Genomic DNA, 17,707 nt, shown 5'->3' on the forward strand with positions numbered 1-17,707 from the left:
AACTAACACGTTCTTTGAATAAAATACAGTAAAGTCATACAGACATGTTAAACCTATGTAAATGCAAATACACATGCGCAACAAACAACACATTTTCACACAGTTTGGCTCCTAAATGTGCACCAGCTGTTTAACTCTGTGTTCTAACCTGGTGCTGGGGATGATAAGTTGAAATACTACCAAGTTCCTTATGGAAAATTTCTGAGCTTCTTTTGGGTTTTTGTTTCTTCTGGTACTGGGGTTCGAACTCAAACCTTTGGGTTTGTTCAGCTTGCTTGTTCACCTGATACTCTTCCACTTGAGCCACACCTCCAGCCCAGCTTTTAGCTAGTAATTTTGGAGATGGAGTCTTTCGGACTTTGGCCTGGACTAACTCTGAATTGTGATCCCTTGGATCTCAGTCTCCTGAATAGCTAGGATTTCAGGAATCAGTCAACTGGCGCCTGACTTCTAGCGTCTTTTAAGGTCAAGTGAAGCTTACCTTTCTTACTGACTTTAATCCCAGCCCTGTGTAATGTGAGCTTCTGTGGGCTGTCCTGATTTCTTCAGGTTTCAATCAAAAGAAAGAATACGTTAGGTTTTAAAACAAAATATTTTTATTGTGGCTTAAAAAAAATCCTGCCATGGACAACACTTCATTGTGTTTGGCCACAGACCATACAAGAAAAGCACAGACAATCTGGTGGTCGGAGAGGGAACAGGGCCCAAGCCATGATGTTTTCTCCTAGTGCCATGGAAAAGGAAAGTTTTTTTTTTTTTTTTCTGGGTGATGGAGAACTTGTTCTGTCCTTGTGACCTGGGCCTGGAACTCCTGAACCATCTCGGTGTGAGAAAATGGACAGGATGTCATAGAATTTAAAAACGGGGGTTCAAGATCCAGATCCTGAAATGACTTTAATTAGGCAGACCAGCGACCCAGCTTCCCACGTGTAAAATGAACACATGGAATTGTTTTCGTTCCTTCCCAGGGCTGGGGAGGGCTGCTGGGGGGGGGAGAGGGGGCCCCAGCATGATATCGGAGGTGTTGTGATTGGGTGAGTCATGATCACAGGAGCAGAGATTGGCATTTAAAATTTATTATAATAAACTCAGATAAAAAGTCACTATCCTAAGCCTGGGGGAATCTGAGCTAGCCTGTGCCCTTGGGCTCCTGTATGAAGTCTTGGGCTTTTTCAACAGTGGTCTAACATGACCCAAACACAAAGTACATCGTCACTGCTAGGTACAAGTCTGGGCTATGAACATTTTCTTGATATACCCGAGTTCATATAGATTAATAGGTATTTTTAAAAAATGTTTTCTCGCTTATTCCAAAACACACAAAGTTCAAAATGCCAGAAAGCAGACACTGTAAAGTCCTACGAAAGAGCCTTTGTATTTTGACATGAGAGTCAGATTGACTCATGGAAGGATCAGGAGAGACCAGGTGGGTGATGTTTTCTCTAGTTCCTTCCACCAGGCTTAAAGAACAAAAGTTTCTGGCCAGGTATATTGGGTGTATCTTTCTTTATCTCTCTTTCTTGGTCCATCTTTGGTGTGGGTTTTTTGATTCCAACCTTCAATAAGCAAGAGGGACAAATACACAAACTCTGTAATTGCAGTGAGGTTACAACATGTTATGTGCATTGTACCCAAAATAAAATGTTGCACATACAAACACATGCATACATCCATACACACATACGCACATACATACACACAGAGGACATAAGTCACCTTCAATTCAGTGACAGGGGCAATTCTATCACAATGAATGTGCACCTGGCCAAAGCTCCTGTTTTGAAAACCATGAAACATGATGTTGTTCAAAGGGAACTTAACATCTACCTAAAAAGGCATACCCCAAACATTAATGAGACTTAACTTTGATCACAGTGAATCATCTCCCTCTTGCTCATAGATCTGAGTGTGTGTGCATGTGTGTGAGTATACTGTAGCTTGAATTCAGGGCCTTGTGTTTTTTTTTTGTTTTTTTTTTGGGTCCAGTCATGGGGCCTGAACTCTGGGCCTGGGTGCCGTCCCTCAGCTCTTCAGCTTAAGGCTAGCGCTCTACCACTAGAGCCATAGCGCCACTTCCGGCTTTTTTTCTTTTTGCTTATGTGGTGCTGGGGAATCGAACCCAGGGCCTCAGGCATGCAAGGCAAGCGCTCTACCATTGAGCCACCTTCCCAGCCCCAGGGCCTTGTGCTTTTGCTTGGCTTTTTCACTCAAGGCTGGCACTCTGCTATTTGAACCACACCCCTCCATTTGCAGCTTTCTGCTGGCTCACTGGAGATAAGGGTTTATTAAATTTGTCTTCCTTGGGATGGCTTTGAACTGTGCAGATTGCAGTCTCCTGAGCAGGTAGAATTACAGGTGTGAGCCACACAGTTCCCCTGGCTTGAATGTGTGTTGAGAGCCTGCTTTGTTCACTGTTTTGGGGTGAGAGAGGGGAGGCTCAGATCACTGCAGTCACTAAATAAATATGGTCCAAATGCCTGGTGAGAAAGAACACAGCCAGCAGCCCAAACCTCCCCTTCATATGGCCTTTCCTTCCTGCTGTTTGATGTGTTAGTGAAGTTGCTGCTTGTGAAGATTCCCAGAAACCATTGCCTGGTGCAGGGCAGGAGCTAGAAAGTTGCTGAAAAAATAGAAGCCCAGGACAGCCAGGGGCATGGGGCAGAACGAGCTTTTGGTTCTCATGCTGCAGCTTCTGCAAGGACAGCAGAAGGCAGTCAGGTGACTGACCCAGGAAGAGGCCATGGCTGAGGGGTGTGAACCTGCCAGTGTTGGCGGGGAGGGTTGGGTCACCCAAAAGCCACACCTTAAGGGACAGAGGCCAGATGTTTCCATGGTGATACCCAGGTGTGTCAGGCAGTGGCAGGTCCCAGCCCACTCCTACGTGAGATACACCTTCCTCCCGAGGGCTCTGGGCTCTGGACTGGGAGGGGCCTCAGGAGGTAAATTCTGGGACTCTGCCTGCAGGCCTTTGTCCTCTACCCTCTGAGCTCTGCCCAAAGTAATTATTAGGTTTTGTATTTACTTCTGAGACTAGGCCAGGAAGGCAGGGGTAATATGTCCTCATTTTTTCTTTCTTTTTTTTTTGTTGAACAGTCTGGGTGTTGTCCCTGAGCTCTTCCTCTCAAGGCTAGCGCTCTACCACTTTGATCTACAGCGCCACTTCCAGTTTTTTCTGGTGGTTAATTGGAGATAAGAGTCTCACAGACTTCCCTGCCTGGGTTTTTCTCATTTTTTTTCTTAATCCTCTCCATTTCTATAAACATTTCAGATTTGTACATGTGTGTATTTGTGCATGCATGTAGGCACATGTGCACGCAGGCATGCATACATGTAATTGTGTGTATATGTGTGCACAAAGGCAACAGCACAGATACACTTGTGTGTGCATGCAGGCATATGGGTGTACGCAAGTGACTGTATAAGTATGCAGTGTGTAACTGCATGTGTGTGCATGCATGTGTGCACACAAGTTGAGTAACCCTTACAATGTTTGGGACCAGAGTGTTTCAGATTTTAAGATTTTTCTCTGAGTTTGAGATATTAACATATCTATAAAATGAGATCTCTCTCTCTCTCTCTCTCTCTCTGAGATACCATGGGGGAGGGGCCCAAGTCTGTACATAAAATTCCTTTGTGTTTTATATATGCCTTATGCCTGTAGCCTAAATTCCATTTTCTTCTTTGTCCATTGTGGGACTTGAACTCTGGGCCTGGGCTCTTCAGCTCAAGGCGAGCGCTCTACCACTTCAGCCACAGTGCCACTTCTGGTTTTCTGATGGTTTATTGGAGATAAGAGTCTCACAGACTTTCCTGCCCCGAGCTGGCTTTGAACCATGATCCTCAGATCTCAGCCTCCTGAGTAGCTAGGATTACAGGCGTGAGCCACTGGCACTTGGCCTAAGTTCCATTTTAATGTAAAAGTTTTACTGGTTTTGCCCATGAATCAAAGTTTCATGGTGTGGACACCAGAAAGTTGTTGATTTGGAGCATTTTGGATTTTCAAGTCACGAATGTGCAATATGGATACATACCACATTATCTATCTGTAATCTGTCTATCATTTCTCTATGCTTTATACATAGAGCCAAACCGGGTGCCAGTGGCTCGCGCCTGTAATCCTAGCTACTCAGGAGGTTGAGATCTGAGGATTACGGTTCAAAGCCAGCCCGGGCAGGAAAGTCCGTGGGACTCTTATCTCTAATTAACCACCAGAAAACAGGAAGCGGTGCTGTGGCTCAAGTGGCAGAGCACTTGCCTTGAGCTAAAGAGCTCAGGGATAGCACCCAGGCCTACAGTTCAAACCCACAACTGACCAAAAAAAACCCCCCAAAAACAAAAAACAACAACAAAAAAAACCCCAACCATAGAGTCACTGCTTGTGCTTGGGGTGGCATTCTGCCCCGCTTCCTCCCAATACATGATTGACCTCACCCTGGCCAGCACCTGCCACATCCCATGCTTTCAGCACAGGTCTGCTGAAGGCCCTGAGGCCAGGATGGCCCTCTTTTGGTCACTTTTCTCTCCTCAGTGCCTGCCTAAATGAGCTATCCAATAAATCTCTAGGAGATTATCTTTAAGACTAGAAACTAGATTACCATATTGTGTGTGTGTGTGTGTGTGTGTGTGTGTGTGTGTGTGTGCGTGCACACGTGTGCGTGCCAGTCCTGGAGCTTGAACTCAGGGCTTAGGCACTGTCCCTGAGCTTCTTTTGCTCAAGGATAGCACTCTACCACTAAGCCACATTCTCAGCCCTAGGTTGCCGTCTTTAGCATACAACCCACAGCAATTGTACAAGACTTACTACAACGAAAAAGCCAAACACAAGACCAATGGCATTTTTAAGGCCTAGGGCTTTAAAAAGAGTCACTGCGGTTGCTGGAGAGGCGTGCCACCTTCATGTCTGGCCTGGACCGAGGGGGCTGATTCTCCATGGCCCATCTCTTCCAAGGTCACGAGGACCCCACACCTTAGAGAGGGGACCCTGTACTTGGCCACGAGCACAGAGAAAACCTTTTTGTGCACCTCGATCGCACACCTCAAAGCCCTGGTTTTGTCTCTTCGAGAAGCACAACATCCAGACATCTGGGGCCCATGCTGCCATCTCCTCAGTCATCTTTCTCTGCAGCAGCCCTCTGCCAACACCCAGCTGCAGGGACCATTCATTGTCTGCTCTGGTCTCTCCTGTGTGAGTGAAGGAGTGAGCCACCAGCCCCCCTCAGTCCTACCTTGCACAGTGGCCAAGGTCACAGCTCTAGGGGGCCCTCAGTCCCAACACCCTGCTCTGAGCAGTACCCAACATGTCTACATGTCTAAGGACATGGGTGTCAGCTGAGGAGGAGCTTTTGCTTCCTCCCTCCCTCCCTTCCTTTGCTCCTCACCCCCCCCCCCCCCCCGCCCCTGCCTTTTCCCCTTATTCCAGTACTGAGGCTCAAACTCAGAGCCTTGAACTTTTGTTTGGCTTTTTTTTTTTTTGCTCAAGATTGGTGTTCTACCACTTGAACCACAGTTCCATTTCTAGCTTTTGTTGCTGGTTAATTAGCGATAAGAGTCTTATGGACTTTCTTGTCCAGGCTGGCTTTGAACCTCAATTCTCAGATCTCAGCTTCCAGAGTAGCTGGGATTACAGGAGTAACTACCAGCGCCTGGCTAGAAAGTTTCTGCTTTCTGAAACATTTTATCTGGCTTCTCCAAGGATGATTCTGTTGTCTTGGAATCACCAAGCTCCTGTGCAATGGACATGTGTATACCCCCCAAGTTTGCACGAGCTCACTTCTGCTTTCTGCAAGGTGGGAGTGGGGCTGGGGTAACTGGATTGTGAAGGGCAGCAGTTCAGCTTCCTTAAAAAACAATCTCTTAGTCTGGGAAGTGGAGGGGTGGCCAAACACTAGCGTAAAGCTCTGAGTTCAAGCCTTGGTACCAGCACGCGTGCCTGTGTGCACATATATGCACATCCCCCCCCTCCCCAAATAAAATCCTATACTCTCGATGCTTAGTTCTAAAAAAGAATATGCGTCCTTAAAACTCCAGAGAAATCCCTCCTGAATGGTAGCAGGCTTATGGCCTGGGACTTGATGACACTTGCCTGCTGTCAGCTCTGTACTGGTCTCACTGAGTCCTCCTTTGCTGTGTGGCCAGGGACAAATGAGTCTCTGAGTGAGTGCATGGAGGAGGTTCAGTGAGCTGCATGGTTAGTCCCTAGCAGACATGGGATTGGGTCAATTGGGTCTCCCCCTTCTCTCGGCTCACCTGGAAGTTCGAGTTCTGCATCTTGTTCTTCACCATCTCTACAAATGTGTATCTCTTTAATACAGAAAGAATATTGACACATTTATTTCATGTTCATCCTCTCTGTCTTTTTTTTGTTGTTGTTGTTGTTGTGGGTCTTGAACTCTGGGCCTGGGCGCTGTCCCTCAGCTCTTCAGTTCCAGGCAAGCACTCTACCACTTGAGCCACAGCGCCACTTCTGGTTTTCTGGTGGTTTATTGGAGATAGGAGTCTCATGGTCTCTCCTGCCCGGGCTGGCTTTGAACCTCGATCCTCAGATTTCAGCCTCCTGAGTAGCTAGGATGACAGGCGTGAGCCACAGGTGCCGGGCTCTGCCTTTTCTCTTTGTGCCACTCCTGGGGCTTGAACTCTGGGTCTGGGTACATTTTCCTTCAAGGCTGGCTCTCTACCACACCTGTTCTAGTTTTTTGTGCTGGTTAAATGGAGAAAAGCGTCTCATGGACTCCTGCCTGGGCTGGCTCTGAACTGCGATCCTCAGATCTCAGCCTCCAGAGTAGCTTGGATTACAGGCGTGAGCCACCAGCACCTGGCTCTTCTCTGCCTTTTTTGCACTAAAGCAAAACAGACTCAACTTTCTAGTGCTGCTGGTTTGGCATTGTGGAGAGAGGGGCCAGGGCAGGCCTGCTTATGAGGGCACAGCTTTGAAGGCTTCTGAACCCACATCCTGCCCAGATTCTTAAAGAGTTCTCTAGGTTCCAGCTAGGACGAGGCTGAGCCTCCTCTGTGGGACATGATTCTCTACCTGGATGACAAATCTCTTTCCACTGGTAGCACAGCTTCCCAGGGCAGGGGACAGGGGCTGCAGGTATCATGGGGTGGTGGGGGGATGTTCCCCACTTAAGTGTCCCCATGATGCACCTGTGAAGACACCCTGTTTGGAAGTCTCCATCACCCCCAGCCTGTGGCATGCTGTTTCCCTGCATGCGATAGCATTTGCTCACCTCAGGGTCCTCAAGACCCTGGGCCTCCAGAGGAGCTGGGGACAGCGCTGTGTGCTGCGTGGGATGGGGCCATGGGTGTGCAGGTCATGGGGAAGCAGATCTGCTCACACAGCTTAGAGCTCCCCGCAGGGCCACCAACCTGGTAGTCCTGGCCCAGGAGGCTGGGGAAGGGGGCTGAAATGGGGACACGTCCTTCTAACAGGCCTGGGACTTGGTGGCTTGTGGATAGTGGGCTAGGGTCCCCATCACCAGTGCTTCTCAGAGGAGCCAGACATCCAGTCTATTCTGTGGAAATGCCCTATTTTGAGATGTTCCTTAAGAAGGAAACCCTACCCTCACCCGCACCCCCAAATCATCCCGTGAGCCAAATGGAGCAATTGTGGGGTGGAGGGGGGTGGGGGACACTGCCGTTAGACCCCAGCAGCCTCAGATTCTCCCACCTTGGCACCAAACCGGTGCAAAGGGTTGCTGGAGAAAACTCAGGGGGCCCATGCCCAGTTCATTCACACTTCAGAATGAAAACAGATACACATGCAGGCATACATACCCGCACATGTGCAGACATACACGTGTATATGGGCAGACACACATGCATATACATACATACATGTACACACACTGTATACACATGCATATGGGTGTATATACACACATACGCCCATGTATATACATATATAGGTATGTGTGTATGCAGGTATATAAGCATGTTCCATACAACATTTAGGATGTAGCTTGTTTATCTGAAATTAAACTTATTTAACCACTGCTTTATCTGATACTCAAGAGTCAGAGGTGGAGCGCAGTGGTTCGGTGCCTGCCTAGCATGTGGAGGGCCCTGGGTTCCAGGCCTAGTACAACCCCTTCAGGGGTAATAAAAGTAAACCTGTGGGGTATGGGAAGGTGGCTCAGCAGTAGAGTGTTTGCCTTGCATGCATGAGGCCCTGGGTTCCTTAGCACCACATAAACAGAAAAGGCCAGAAGTGGCACTGTGGCTCAAATGGTAGAGCCTTGAGCTGAAGAGTTCAGGGACAGTGCCCAGGCCTAGAGTTCAAGCCCCACGACTGACCAAAAACAAAACAAAACAAAAAAACACAAAATAAACCTGTGAAATTCCAATGTAACTGAGTCCCCTGCTCTATCTTTTCTCTCTGAATGTGTCAGCCCTACTAGACTTGCCCTAGATCTGAGGGGGCAGAGAGCTGGGCTGTCTATGGGCTGGGGTTGGCCCTTGCCAGCCTTCCAGCCTCCCAAAGGCCCGATGAAGGCTTCTGGCCTGGGTTTAACTGACAGTTACCCTGAAAGTGTTTTCTGCTTAGAAGGCTTTGAGTCATGCAATATTGATCACAACCTAGTTTAGAGGGCTCAGGCTCAGAAGACCCAGAGTCCCAGATATTACAAAGTGGTGGATTGAAACCTTTGTGTGTGTGTGTGTGTGTGTGTGTGTGTGTGTGTGTGTGTGTGTGTGTGTGTGTGTGTGTGTGTGTGTGTGTGTGTGTGTGTGTGTGTGTGTGTGTGTGTGTGTGTGTGAGTCATGGGGCTTGAACTCAGGGCCTGGTCACTATCCCTGTGTGTGTGTGTGTGTGTGTGTGTGTGTGTGTGTGTGTGTGTGTGTGTGTGTGTCTGTGTGTGTGTGTGTCAGTCATGGGGCTTGAACTCAGGGCCTGGTCACTATCCCTGAGCTCTTTTTGCTCAAGGCTAGCACTCTACCACTTTGGGCCACACACACAGCGCCACTTCCAATTTTCTGGTGGTTAAGTGAAGAGTCTCACAGATTTTCCTGCCTGGGCTGGCTTTGAACTGTGAGCCTCAGATCTCGGCCTCCTAAGTAGCTAGGATTACAGGCATGAGCCACCCACTCCCGGCTTAACTTTCCTTGTTTTCCCCCTCTGCTGGGGATGAAACCCAGGGCTTGTGCTTGCTACTCAAGCACTCTACCATGGAGCTAAATCTCAAGCCCAACTCCTCCTCTTCTTTCTCCTCCCTCTGTCCCTTAGCCAGGTTAACCCCCCACCCCCATTCTGGACCCAGGGAGCTCTGGTTCAATCACAGCTCCCAACTCCAGCCCTGGATCGAACCCAGTGAACAGCTGAGCACTGCAGAGCAGGGCCTGGACACCCTCAGACCTACTGTCACCAGCAGGGTCTTATGGGATGTGGTGACATCAGTCTGTCTCAACAGCTGTCCGCAGATGTGGCCTGGCTCACATGATACTGCTTCTACCCTTAGGTGGCTCATCACGTCACACGATGTCCCTGTTAGGGGGACCCTGGGCGCCATATTATACAATACCGTACATTGTACTATATGGGTTCTATGAACTGGGAACCAAGTTGCTTCTCCATTTCCCATTGGCTGCCAGGAAGCTCAGAGTCCAGTAAGGGTTCCCATTGGTAGGTTAATACAGTTGGGATTTTCAATGCCCTTCTGGGCTCCATTTTGTACCCATCCCCCCTCCTGATTCATGCCAGTGGGGGGTCCTGGGGTCCCCTACTCCTTTTTAATCATTCCCTCATGACGTTGTCTCCAAGTCCCCAAATCATTCAGTGTCTAAGATTCCAGGTTGGACACTTGCTTGTCTCTTAGGCCATTGGTTCAAATTGCAGGCAGGTGTGGGTGGGGGCTGATGCTGGGGAAGGAGGGAGGGAAGAGGGAGGAGGGGCTGTGTGGGGGTGTCCAGGCTGCAGCGCGGATTGGTGGTCACACTCCAGGGGCTCTTACCCTCGGCAAAGACTGTCTCTACTTTGTTTCTGGCTCCCTGCTCCGAATGCCTCTCCGTACCTGCCTCTCGCTTTCTTTGAAGGGACAGTTGCAAGGTGTGGAGTCTTTTGAATTTTTCTGCTCACGATCCTCTAAACGTCCCTGAGTGAAAATACCAGGTGAGCAACAAGAGAGCATTTAGTTCCTCATCCTCTCAGGTCCCTAACAGGGCCAAACTGCAAACTGCAGGGGCTTCTGGGAGGTGCTGGGAGCCATGGCCTCTGCTTGCAGAAGAAGGGGTGGTTGGGTGAGGCCTCATTTCTTTAATGTCTTCTGGACATAGGCTGCCCACCTCCCACATTGTACTTCTCCCTTGTGGGTGCTGAAGGACAGCATTTCTGAGCCCCCCAAAACACTCCCACCCTCTTCAACGTTTACCCATTTCTATTTGGTCAAATGCACAAAGTGGCAGCAGGAAAACAAGATCTAGGGAATCCTTGGTCCCAAGAAAATCTGGACAACCCTGAGCTGGGTGTGTTGGGTGCTGGCTGAGCGCTTGCATGGAGGGTCCCATTTGTGCAGAGGTTTTGGACCCAGCTCTTAGACAGGACATTTACTGTCATCTTGAAGAAGGAGGCACATAAGCTAAGGAGTTAAGGAGTGGGAAAGCTTGGGGGTTCTGGTCTGGCTGCAACTCCCTGGCAAAGCTGTGGCTAAGCCCGCTGGCTTCAGCTGGCTTGGCTGGACTCTGGATGGACAGGAAGCAGAATTCTCCCACGTCCCCTCCTGAGAAAGGGAAGCCCCTGCACATTTAAATACTTCCTATTGAGAATTCCCATCCGAGTCCATTTACAAAAAGCATCGGCTCTTTCTTGGCCACCACCCCAGTGGTTTTTACCAAATAGGAAAAGAGATTTACAAAGGAGCTTCCAGCTTTAGGAGGACTGGGGGAAAAGTCTCAGGGTTTGTTGGGCTCATCAGCTGGTGAGCAGTTCTGAAAAAGAGAGGACCCCCCTTCTCCACTCCCATGTAGGGATGCTTTTCTCTCCCCAGAGTAAAGGACTAACAGTGTACACCAGGGGCCAGGCCCAGCCTGCATGGGGCCCCTTGGCTGCCCCACAGAAAGTCCTGTTGTGGCCACTTCTGTTGTTGAGAAACCTGAGCAGTGGAGGTAAAAGCCATTCACTGGCTTCTCATTCTGCTCCAAAGGCCCCCTCTGAATTCTGAGATGCAGTCACCATGATTGGTGATGTAGCAAGAAGATGGATGGGGCTAGTCACTGGGGACTGGGTTACATGGGCACCGGGGTCAGGAGGTCCAGGGCCAGGAGGATCTCTGCGCATGATCAGTCTCCAGGTTTCCACTGAAGTTGGTATGACAGTTTTTATGCAGCCAAAAGTATCAGTATGGAAATAGGACTTTGATTCTGATAGAGTGTGTGTGTGTGTGTGTGTGTGTGTGTGTGTGTGCGCGCTGTCCCACAGCTCTTCAGCTCAAGGCTAGCGCTCTACCGCTTGCTTGAGCCACAGCACCACTTCCAGCTTTTTTCTTTTTGCTTATGTGGTGCTGAGGAATCGAACCCAGGGTCTCATGCATGCAAGGCAAGCAAGTGCTCTACCACTGAGCCACCTTCCCAGCCCATCCAATCTTTTTATTTTTATTTATTTATTTCCAATCTTTAAAAAAGAATAAATGACAACATTTTCTACAGGAGACATGGGAAAAAGTAAAAGCTCCATGAGAAAATATTACTGGTAAAACTTAAAAAACTTAAAAAGAATTCTAGCTTCCTTAACTTCCCTTTTTTTTTTTTTTTTACAAAAATGAAAATACCAAGCCAGGCGCTGGTGGTTCACACCTGTAATCCTAGCTACTCAGGAAGCTGAGATCTGAGCATTGCGGTTCAAAGCCAGCCCAGGCAGGAAAGTCTATGAGACTCTTTTTTTTTTTTTTTTCATCCTGGGGCTTGAACTCTGGGCCTGGGCGCTGTCCCTGAGCTCTTCAGCTCACAGTGAGTGCTCTACCACTTGAGCCACAGTGCCACTTCTGGTTTTCTGGTGGTGTACTGGAGATAAGAGTTTCATGGGGGGGCTGAAAAGGTGGCTCAGTGGTAGAGCACTTGCCTTGCATGCCTGAGGCCCTGGGTTCAATTCCTCAGCACCACATAAGCAAAAAGAAAAAAGCTGGAAGTGGCGCTGTGGCTCAAGTGGTAGAGCGCTAGCCTTGAGCTGAAGAGCTGAGGGACAGCGCCCAGGCTCAGAGTTCAGGCCCCACAACCAGACTCACCCCCCCCCCCCCCCAAAAAAAAAGAGTTTCATGGGTTTTTCTGCCTAGTCTGGCTTTGAATCACAATCCTCAGATCTCAGCCTCCTGAGTAGCTAGGATTACAGGTGTGAACCACTGGTGTCCAGCTTCCCTGAGACTTTTTATCTCCAATGAACCAGCAAAAAGCTGGAAGTGGAGCAGTGGCTGAAGTGGTTGAGAACTAGCCTTGAGCAAAAAACTCTGCCTGAGAGCTCTAGCCTGAGTACTTATGTGCACATACGCATGTGCGTGTGCACATGCACACACGGAAGAAAAGAAGATCAAAAAGAAAATAAAGCCTTTAGGACAGCTGTGTACAGAATCAAGCAAGAATATTTTTTTTTCCTCGTGACAACTTGTTAGCAACACAGTACTACACACTTTGGAATGAAGACCAGAGAGCAATGGCAGCGGTAGGGATGAAATGTGGGTGCACAGGGGCTGGGGGTGTAGAGGCCTCGATGGACCCTATCATTGCTGCTCAGTTTCTCTCCTTGGAGCCTCTGATCCCCGAGGCTTCTGAGTGAGTGACACCCTCAGTGCGTGACCCTCCCTCAGTTCCTGGCCCTCCCTATACTGCAAGCCCCAGGAATGCGCAGGTTTGGGCCCTAGCTCTTTGGGGGGCCCTGCAGCGGGCTTAGCTGGGCCATTTCAGATCTCTTGCCATGAAGGAGAAGTGGTGCCCACAGGCCCCAGGACCTCTGTGTTGTGTATGAATGAGGTAGCTCATGAATAATGCATGAGACACAGATTATGCAAATCCTCAGGTTTCCCTGCATTTCGGTCCTCCTCCACAATGGGCTTGGCTGGGGGTGGGGCCTCAGCTGCCTGGTCTGTGTTTTGGTGTTTCTGCTTGGAGGCCTGAGCTGTCAGCCCTCCGGGGCATCTCTGGGATAAGCAGCCTCTCTGAGGGCTCAACAAAGACCAGTCAGCTGACATGTAGCCAGCTTCCTTGGCATGGCTCAGCATGAAAGGACACCGTCCTCTGCCTGAGGTGGCCCCATGCCACATGCCCAATGAGGGCTGTGATGTTTAACTCAGAGTAGGGCAGTCACTTGGGTTCGTAGGGCTGCAAGCGGGGGAGCCTGCTGCCTGGAAGGCTTCAGGACACGGTGGGGCCCTGTGAGGAGCTCCCCTGAGCAGGCTTCCTAGATGGGGAGGGCAGCCTTGCCTGGGCCCTGGCCCCCTCAGAGCTCAGGCTGACCATGGTCATGCATGTGCATGTGTGCACACACAGTCCTACACATACATGTAAATGCATGCACATGCAGCCATACCTGTGCAAATACTCATGCACACTCACATACCTGCAGACGTATGTATGTGTGAATAGGCACACACATGCACATGTAAGCAGACACCTGTACACTAACGGCTGCACACATGCAAGCATGCATGCACACACATGTAAACATTCATGCACATACAAGTATAAGCACACTTGTGCATCCCAGTCATGTGCACGCAAGTCTTCATGCATACAATCATGTAAATTCAAACACTCATGTACATGCATACACATGCACACACATGTGAGCACACATACACACAGCTCCAAAGTCAAAGCTAACAATTACAAGGGGGTCACTGGTGGCCAGCCCAGAGCCCAGAGCCCAGAGTTAGAGAGAGCTAGAGTCATGTCCAGCCCATTTACCAGCTACTCTGAGAGCGTAGGCAAGTCTCTTCCCTCTGGGGCTGGGTTTCCTCATTACTGTTATAACCAGGCAGGGATAATCACAGCTTTGGTGACCTGGCCACACTGGCAGAGCACAAAGGAGTCTTGGGCCTGGCCTGCAGATGCACGGCTGTGGTTACTTCACTTGATGGCAGCCTCAAGACCTGCTCTCTGTTAGCAGGAGTTAAAGGTAAGGGCACTTCTGCCGGGCGCTGGTGGCTCACACCTGTAATCCTAGCTACTCAGGAGGCTGAGATCTTAGGATCGCGGTTCAAAGCCAGCCTGGGCAGGAGAGACCGTGAGACTCCTATCTCCAATAAACCACCAGAAAACCGGAAGTGGCGCTGTAGCTCAAGTGGTAGAGCGCTCGCCTTGAACTGAAGAGCTGAGGGACAGCGCCCAGGCCCAGAGTTCAAGCCCCACGGCCGACCAAAAAAAAAAAAAAAAAAAAGGTAAGGGCACTTCTGGCTCTACAGAGACCTCACTGTTCCAGTGCCCAGCTCAGGGTGGGCCCAAAGCCACATGCATGGAGTGCAGGAGTGGATGGATGTGGGCAAACTGCAAAGATGACAAGGAAGCTTCTTGGCCAGCAGGCTGCAGGCCCAGGGCTCTCAGGCTGCTGGAGAACTCACCCCAGAAAACACGGGTGCAAGCAACCAGCTGCACAGAGGGGCTGAGTGCTGCCAGGCCGGGTATCTAAGAGACAGCCCCTCATATTCAAAACCTCTCAGCTCTGGGTCAGACAGTGAGGTCACCTGTGTTGTCTTTCATCCTCACGATGACCCTGTGAGGCAGGGGCAGATGGCTCCTGTTTGCTGATGAAGGACCAGGGCTCAGAGTGGTGAAGAGACTAGTGTAAGGTCACATAGTTAACCGCCAGGATGATCTGAACATGCAACTGACTGGCTGACTTGTACTGTACCAGTGTGATTGACAGCTCCATGTCAGGCAGCTGGCTTCTCAGCCTGTTTCCTCGGTGGCTCCTTACTTAGCCCTGCTGGGTGAACTGTAGCTCTGGGTTGTGATTCCACTGGGCTCATGGCTTGGTGAGGACCTGGGTGTCAGCCTGGGTCACACTGCTCAGGCTCCTTCATCCCATTAAATGAATATTCTCTACTGCCTGTGCTGATCAAGGAGATACTGTCTTCAGAGACCCCATCCACCAGTCAGTTCACCAGTCCAGACTCCATCTCTCCAGTTCCATCCATATCCACCCACCTGCCTAAGTAGCCACCAGTCCATCTGTCTGCCTGTCCATCCACCCGTCCATCCACCAGCAATTCATTCATTATCCACTACATTGTAGGCACTCAGATCTCTGTCCTCACACAACCTCTTCATCCGCGTAACCTCAATGGAATGAGACCAGTACAAATAATGACAATTGTTTGGATGAGCACAGAGTATCAGAGAGATTGCAAAACCTGCCTACTGTCACACAGTAAGTGGTAGAGCTCTGATACAGACCGCGGTCTGTCTGTGGATAAAGCTCTTTCCTGGCTTACTTGGAGTCAGTGAATGTGCTCCGCACCGCTGGCTAATTCTGCATCCCCCTCACCCCACCCCACCGGCCATGTGTAAGAGATCTGAGGGGCGCCCTTGGAGGCTCTGCCCCCGTGGAGGCCTCTCACCTTCTGCTGCTTCAGGACCCTGTTGAGCCTCTTCTCCTGGCTCAGCTGGTGCTCCGTACGCTCCAGGGCCTCCTTCAGCAGCGCCTTCTCCTCAGCCTCTCTGTAGACGTCGTCCTCCAGCTTTGCCAGCTGTGACTGGTACGTCTGGGTGGACGTTTTGCTCTGTCTAGGTGCATGGAGAGATGGTGTCCACTTTCCCCTCACCATCCCTGCGACCATCAGTGTCCTGTCCATGCCTCTCCAGATCCTTCTACCGAGCCGGGGAAGGGATATGTGTGGTTCCATTACAAGCAGGAGACTGTGACAGCCATTTGTAGGGACCCCTCCCTCTCCACCCCCCCAACTCATTAGCTGGGTATGGGCAGCATCAAATGATCCTTCCAGCTTCCCTAGGTGGGAATCTGTGATTTGGGGGGCGGTGATAGAACCCCCAAAACCCATGATCAAGGTCGTGACAAGGACAGACTCGCCCACACTGGGCCACCCTGGTCAGAGTGCCCACACTCAGGCCTCCTGTCCCGGCTCAGGTGGGCCTGGGGAGGAGCTGGCCTTCCGGCGGGCATGCAGCAGTACCTGAACTGTTCCATGTCCTGCTCGTAGCTTTTCAAGAGCTCCTCCTTCCTCTGCAGCCGCATCTTGAGCTGGGTGATCTTATCAAACACCAGGTCCAGGTCCCTCTGTCGGAGGTGGTGGACTTTCTCCCTCTCCTTGGCGGAGAGGTGTCTCATGGACACGTTGCCTGACATTTCCTTGATGTTCATCAGGCTCCCGAGGGTTCGGCTCATGTCCATGTACTACAAGGGAAGCCATCGTGCCGTGAGAGGGGCGGGAGGAGGCCGGCATCTCTAAGTCTATGTGGTTCATTGTCTGCAACCCCAGAGAGTGAGGTGGGGCGTTGAGAATGAGTGCATTTGGGCTTCTCATTTCCCCACCTCCGTGTACATGGAGGCCTCTGAAGTAGGGGGAGAGAATGACAACACATCCAAACACTCGTCCAGCTGCCCGGCTTCCCAAGGAATCTGGCTGTGCAATTTGTGACCCATGCTGGGCCTCGCAGAATTAATAGAGCAAGTAAGTAGGTCTGCCAGGCTGGTACTTAGTAAATGATGGCGGAGTTAACAGTGAACTTAGGGGAGCAGGTGTGGGGCGGGAAGAGGTGGAAGGGGGTGGGGAAACTGATGGTGCTTGTACGCACCAGCTTTTCACTGAGATCTAAGGCCTCGGCCACTTCCGATTTCCCTGACTTCTCCATGACAGAGCCGCAGCCTAAGTTGGAGTAGCCATTCTGGGACTGAAATAAAAAAGAAAAAGAAAAAAAAAATCCAGACTCTTTCAGCATGCCATCATAACGAGTTCCTTCAGCCAGAAGCTAAAGTATGGGAAAGAGAGAGAAGAGATTCCATTCCATTCCTGACCCTGCCCATGACTCCTTTGTCCTCTGCTATCTTAGGACTATGTCCCACCCTTTGGGCAGCCATGGGGGACCCCTCCTCCACTGCCTCGCCTCCTCCAGAGCTGCAGGTGTCAGCAGGGGTGACTGTCTTCCTTCCCCTGCCCCAGGACCTTTAGAAATGTCTGGACACATTTTAGGGTGTCACATGTAAAGATGGAGGTGGTATCGGTACCCCTGGGTCAAGGATGACACTAAAATACCCTACATCTCACAGAATGTGCCCCACCCAAACTGGGCAGGAACCATGTGTCACCAAGTACGAGGAATTCTAACAAGTCCCCGTCGCTATGACGAACTCCCCAAGATGGGTCTGTGTGTCTGGGGGTTCACTAGCTCCCTCCTGTGTACCCGGTAGAGTAGCATACGTTGGTGGAATGAATGGCTAGATGGATGAATGACTACTTAGAAAACCACTCCTCTTCTATAAAAGGAAGGATCTTATTTCTGTGGAGCTGAAATGAGGCCTTATGTGGTCAAATGTGCTCCTGATGCTGGAAGCTGCCAGAAGCTGGTGTGTCTGAGACTACTGCCAGCCAGCTGGCTGAGGAAGCCACAAAAAAAAAAAAGCCTGGGAAAGCCACAGAAAGGGTAGGGAGAACCACCAGCGACCAAAATAAATCTCCTCGAACCAAACTAGGCTTCAAGTACTTGCCATGAATGTGGAGAACGCGCACGTGCATGCGTGCGTGTGTGTGTGTGTGTGTGTGTGTGTGTGTGTGTG

At 50.3% G+C, this 17,707-nt stretch overlaps 1 protein-coding gene across 7 annotated transcripts in view; it reads right to left on the reverse strand.

Annotated features, from left to right (window-relative positions):
* Window positions 1-436: 436 nt before the first annotated feature.
* Fhad1 (forkhead associated phosphopeptide binding domain 1) overlaps window positions 437-17,707 on the reverse strand; it is a 97,269-nt gene continuing 79,998 nt past the window's right edge. The window contains exons 28-33 of one of the 7 annotated variants that reach the window (XM_070037895.1): window positions 16,729-16,824; window positions 16,107-16,327; window positions 15,534-15,699; window positions 10,005-10,085; window positions 6,247-6,300; window positions 437-1,556 (exon numbers count right to left, since the gene is read on the reverse strand). In XM_070037895.1, the coding sequence (XP_069893996.1) occupies window positions 1,443-1,556; window positions 6,247-6,300; window positions 10,005-10,085; window positions 15,534-15,699; window positions 16,107-16,327; window positions 16,729-16,824 (732 nt within the window). In that variant the 3' untranslated portion in view covers window positions 437-1,442. Of the gene's footprint in view, window positions 1,557-6,246; window positions 6,301-9,944; window positions 10,086-15,533; window positions 15,700-16,106; window positions 16,328-16,728; window positions 16,825-17,707 lie in introns of all 7 variants that reach the window. The other 6 variants (XM_070037892.1, XR_011375598.1, XM_070037894.1 and 3 more) reach the window with 6 other exon arrangements.

The sequence above is a fragment of the Dipodomys merriami genome, unplaced genomic scaffold, assembly GCF_024711535.1.
Source record: "Dipodomys merriami isolate MVZ:Mamm:240054 unplaced genomic scaffold, mDipMer1.0.p SCAF_28, whole genome shotgun sequence".
NCBI classification, from domain to species: Eukaryota; Metazoa; Chordata; class Mammalia; order Rodentia; family Heteromyidae; genus Dipodomys; species Dipodomys merriami.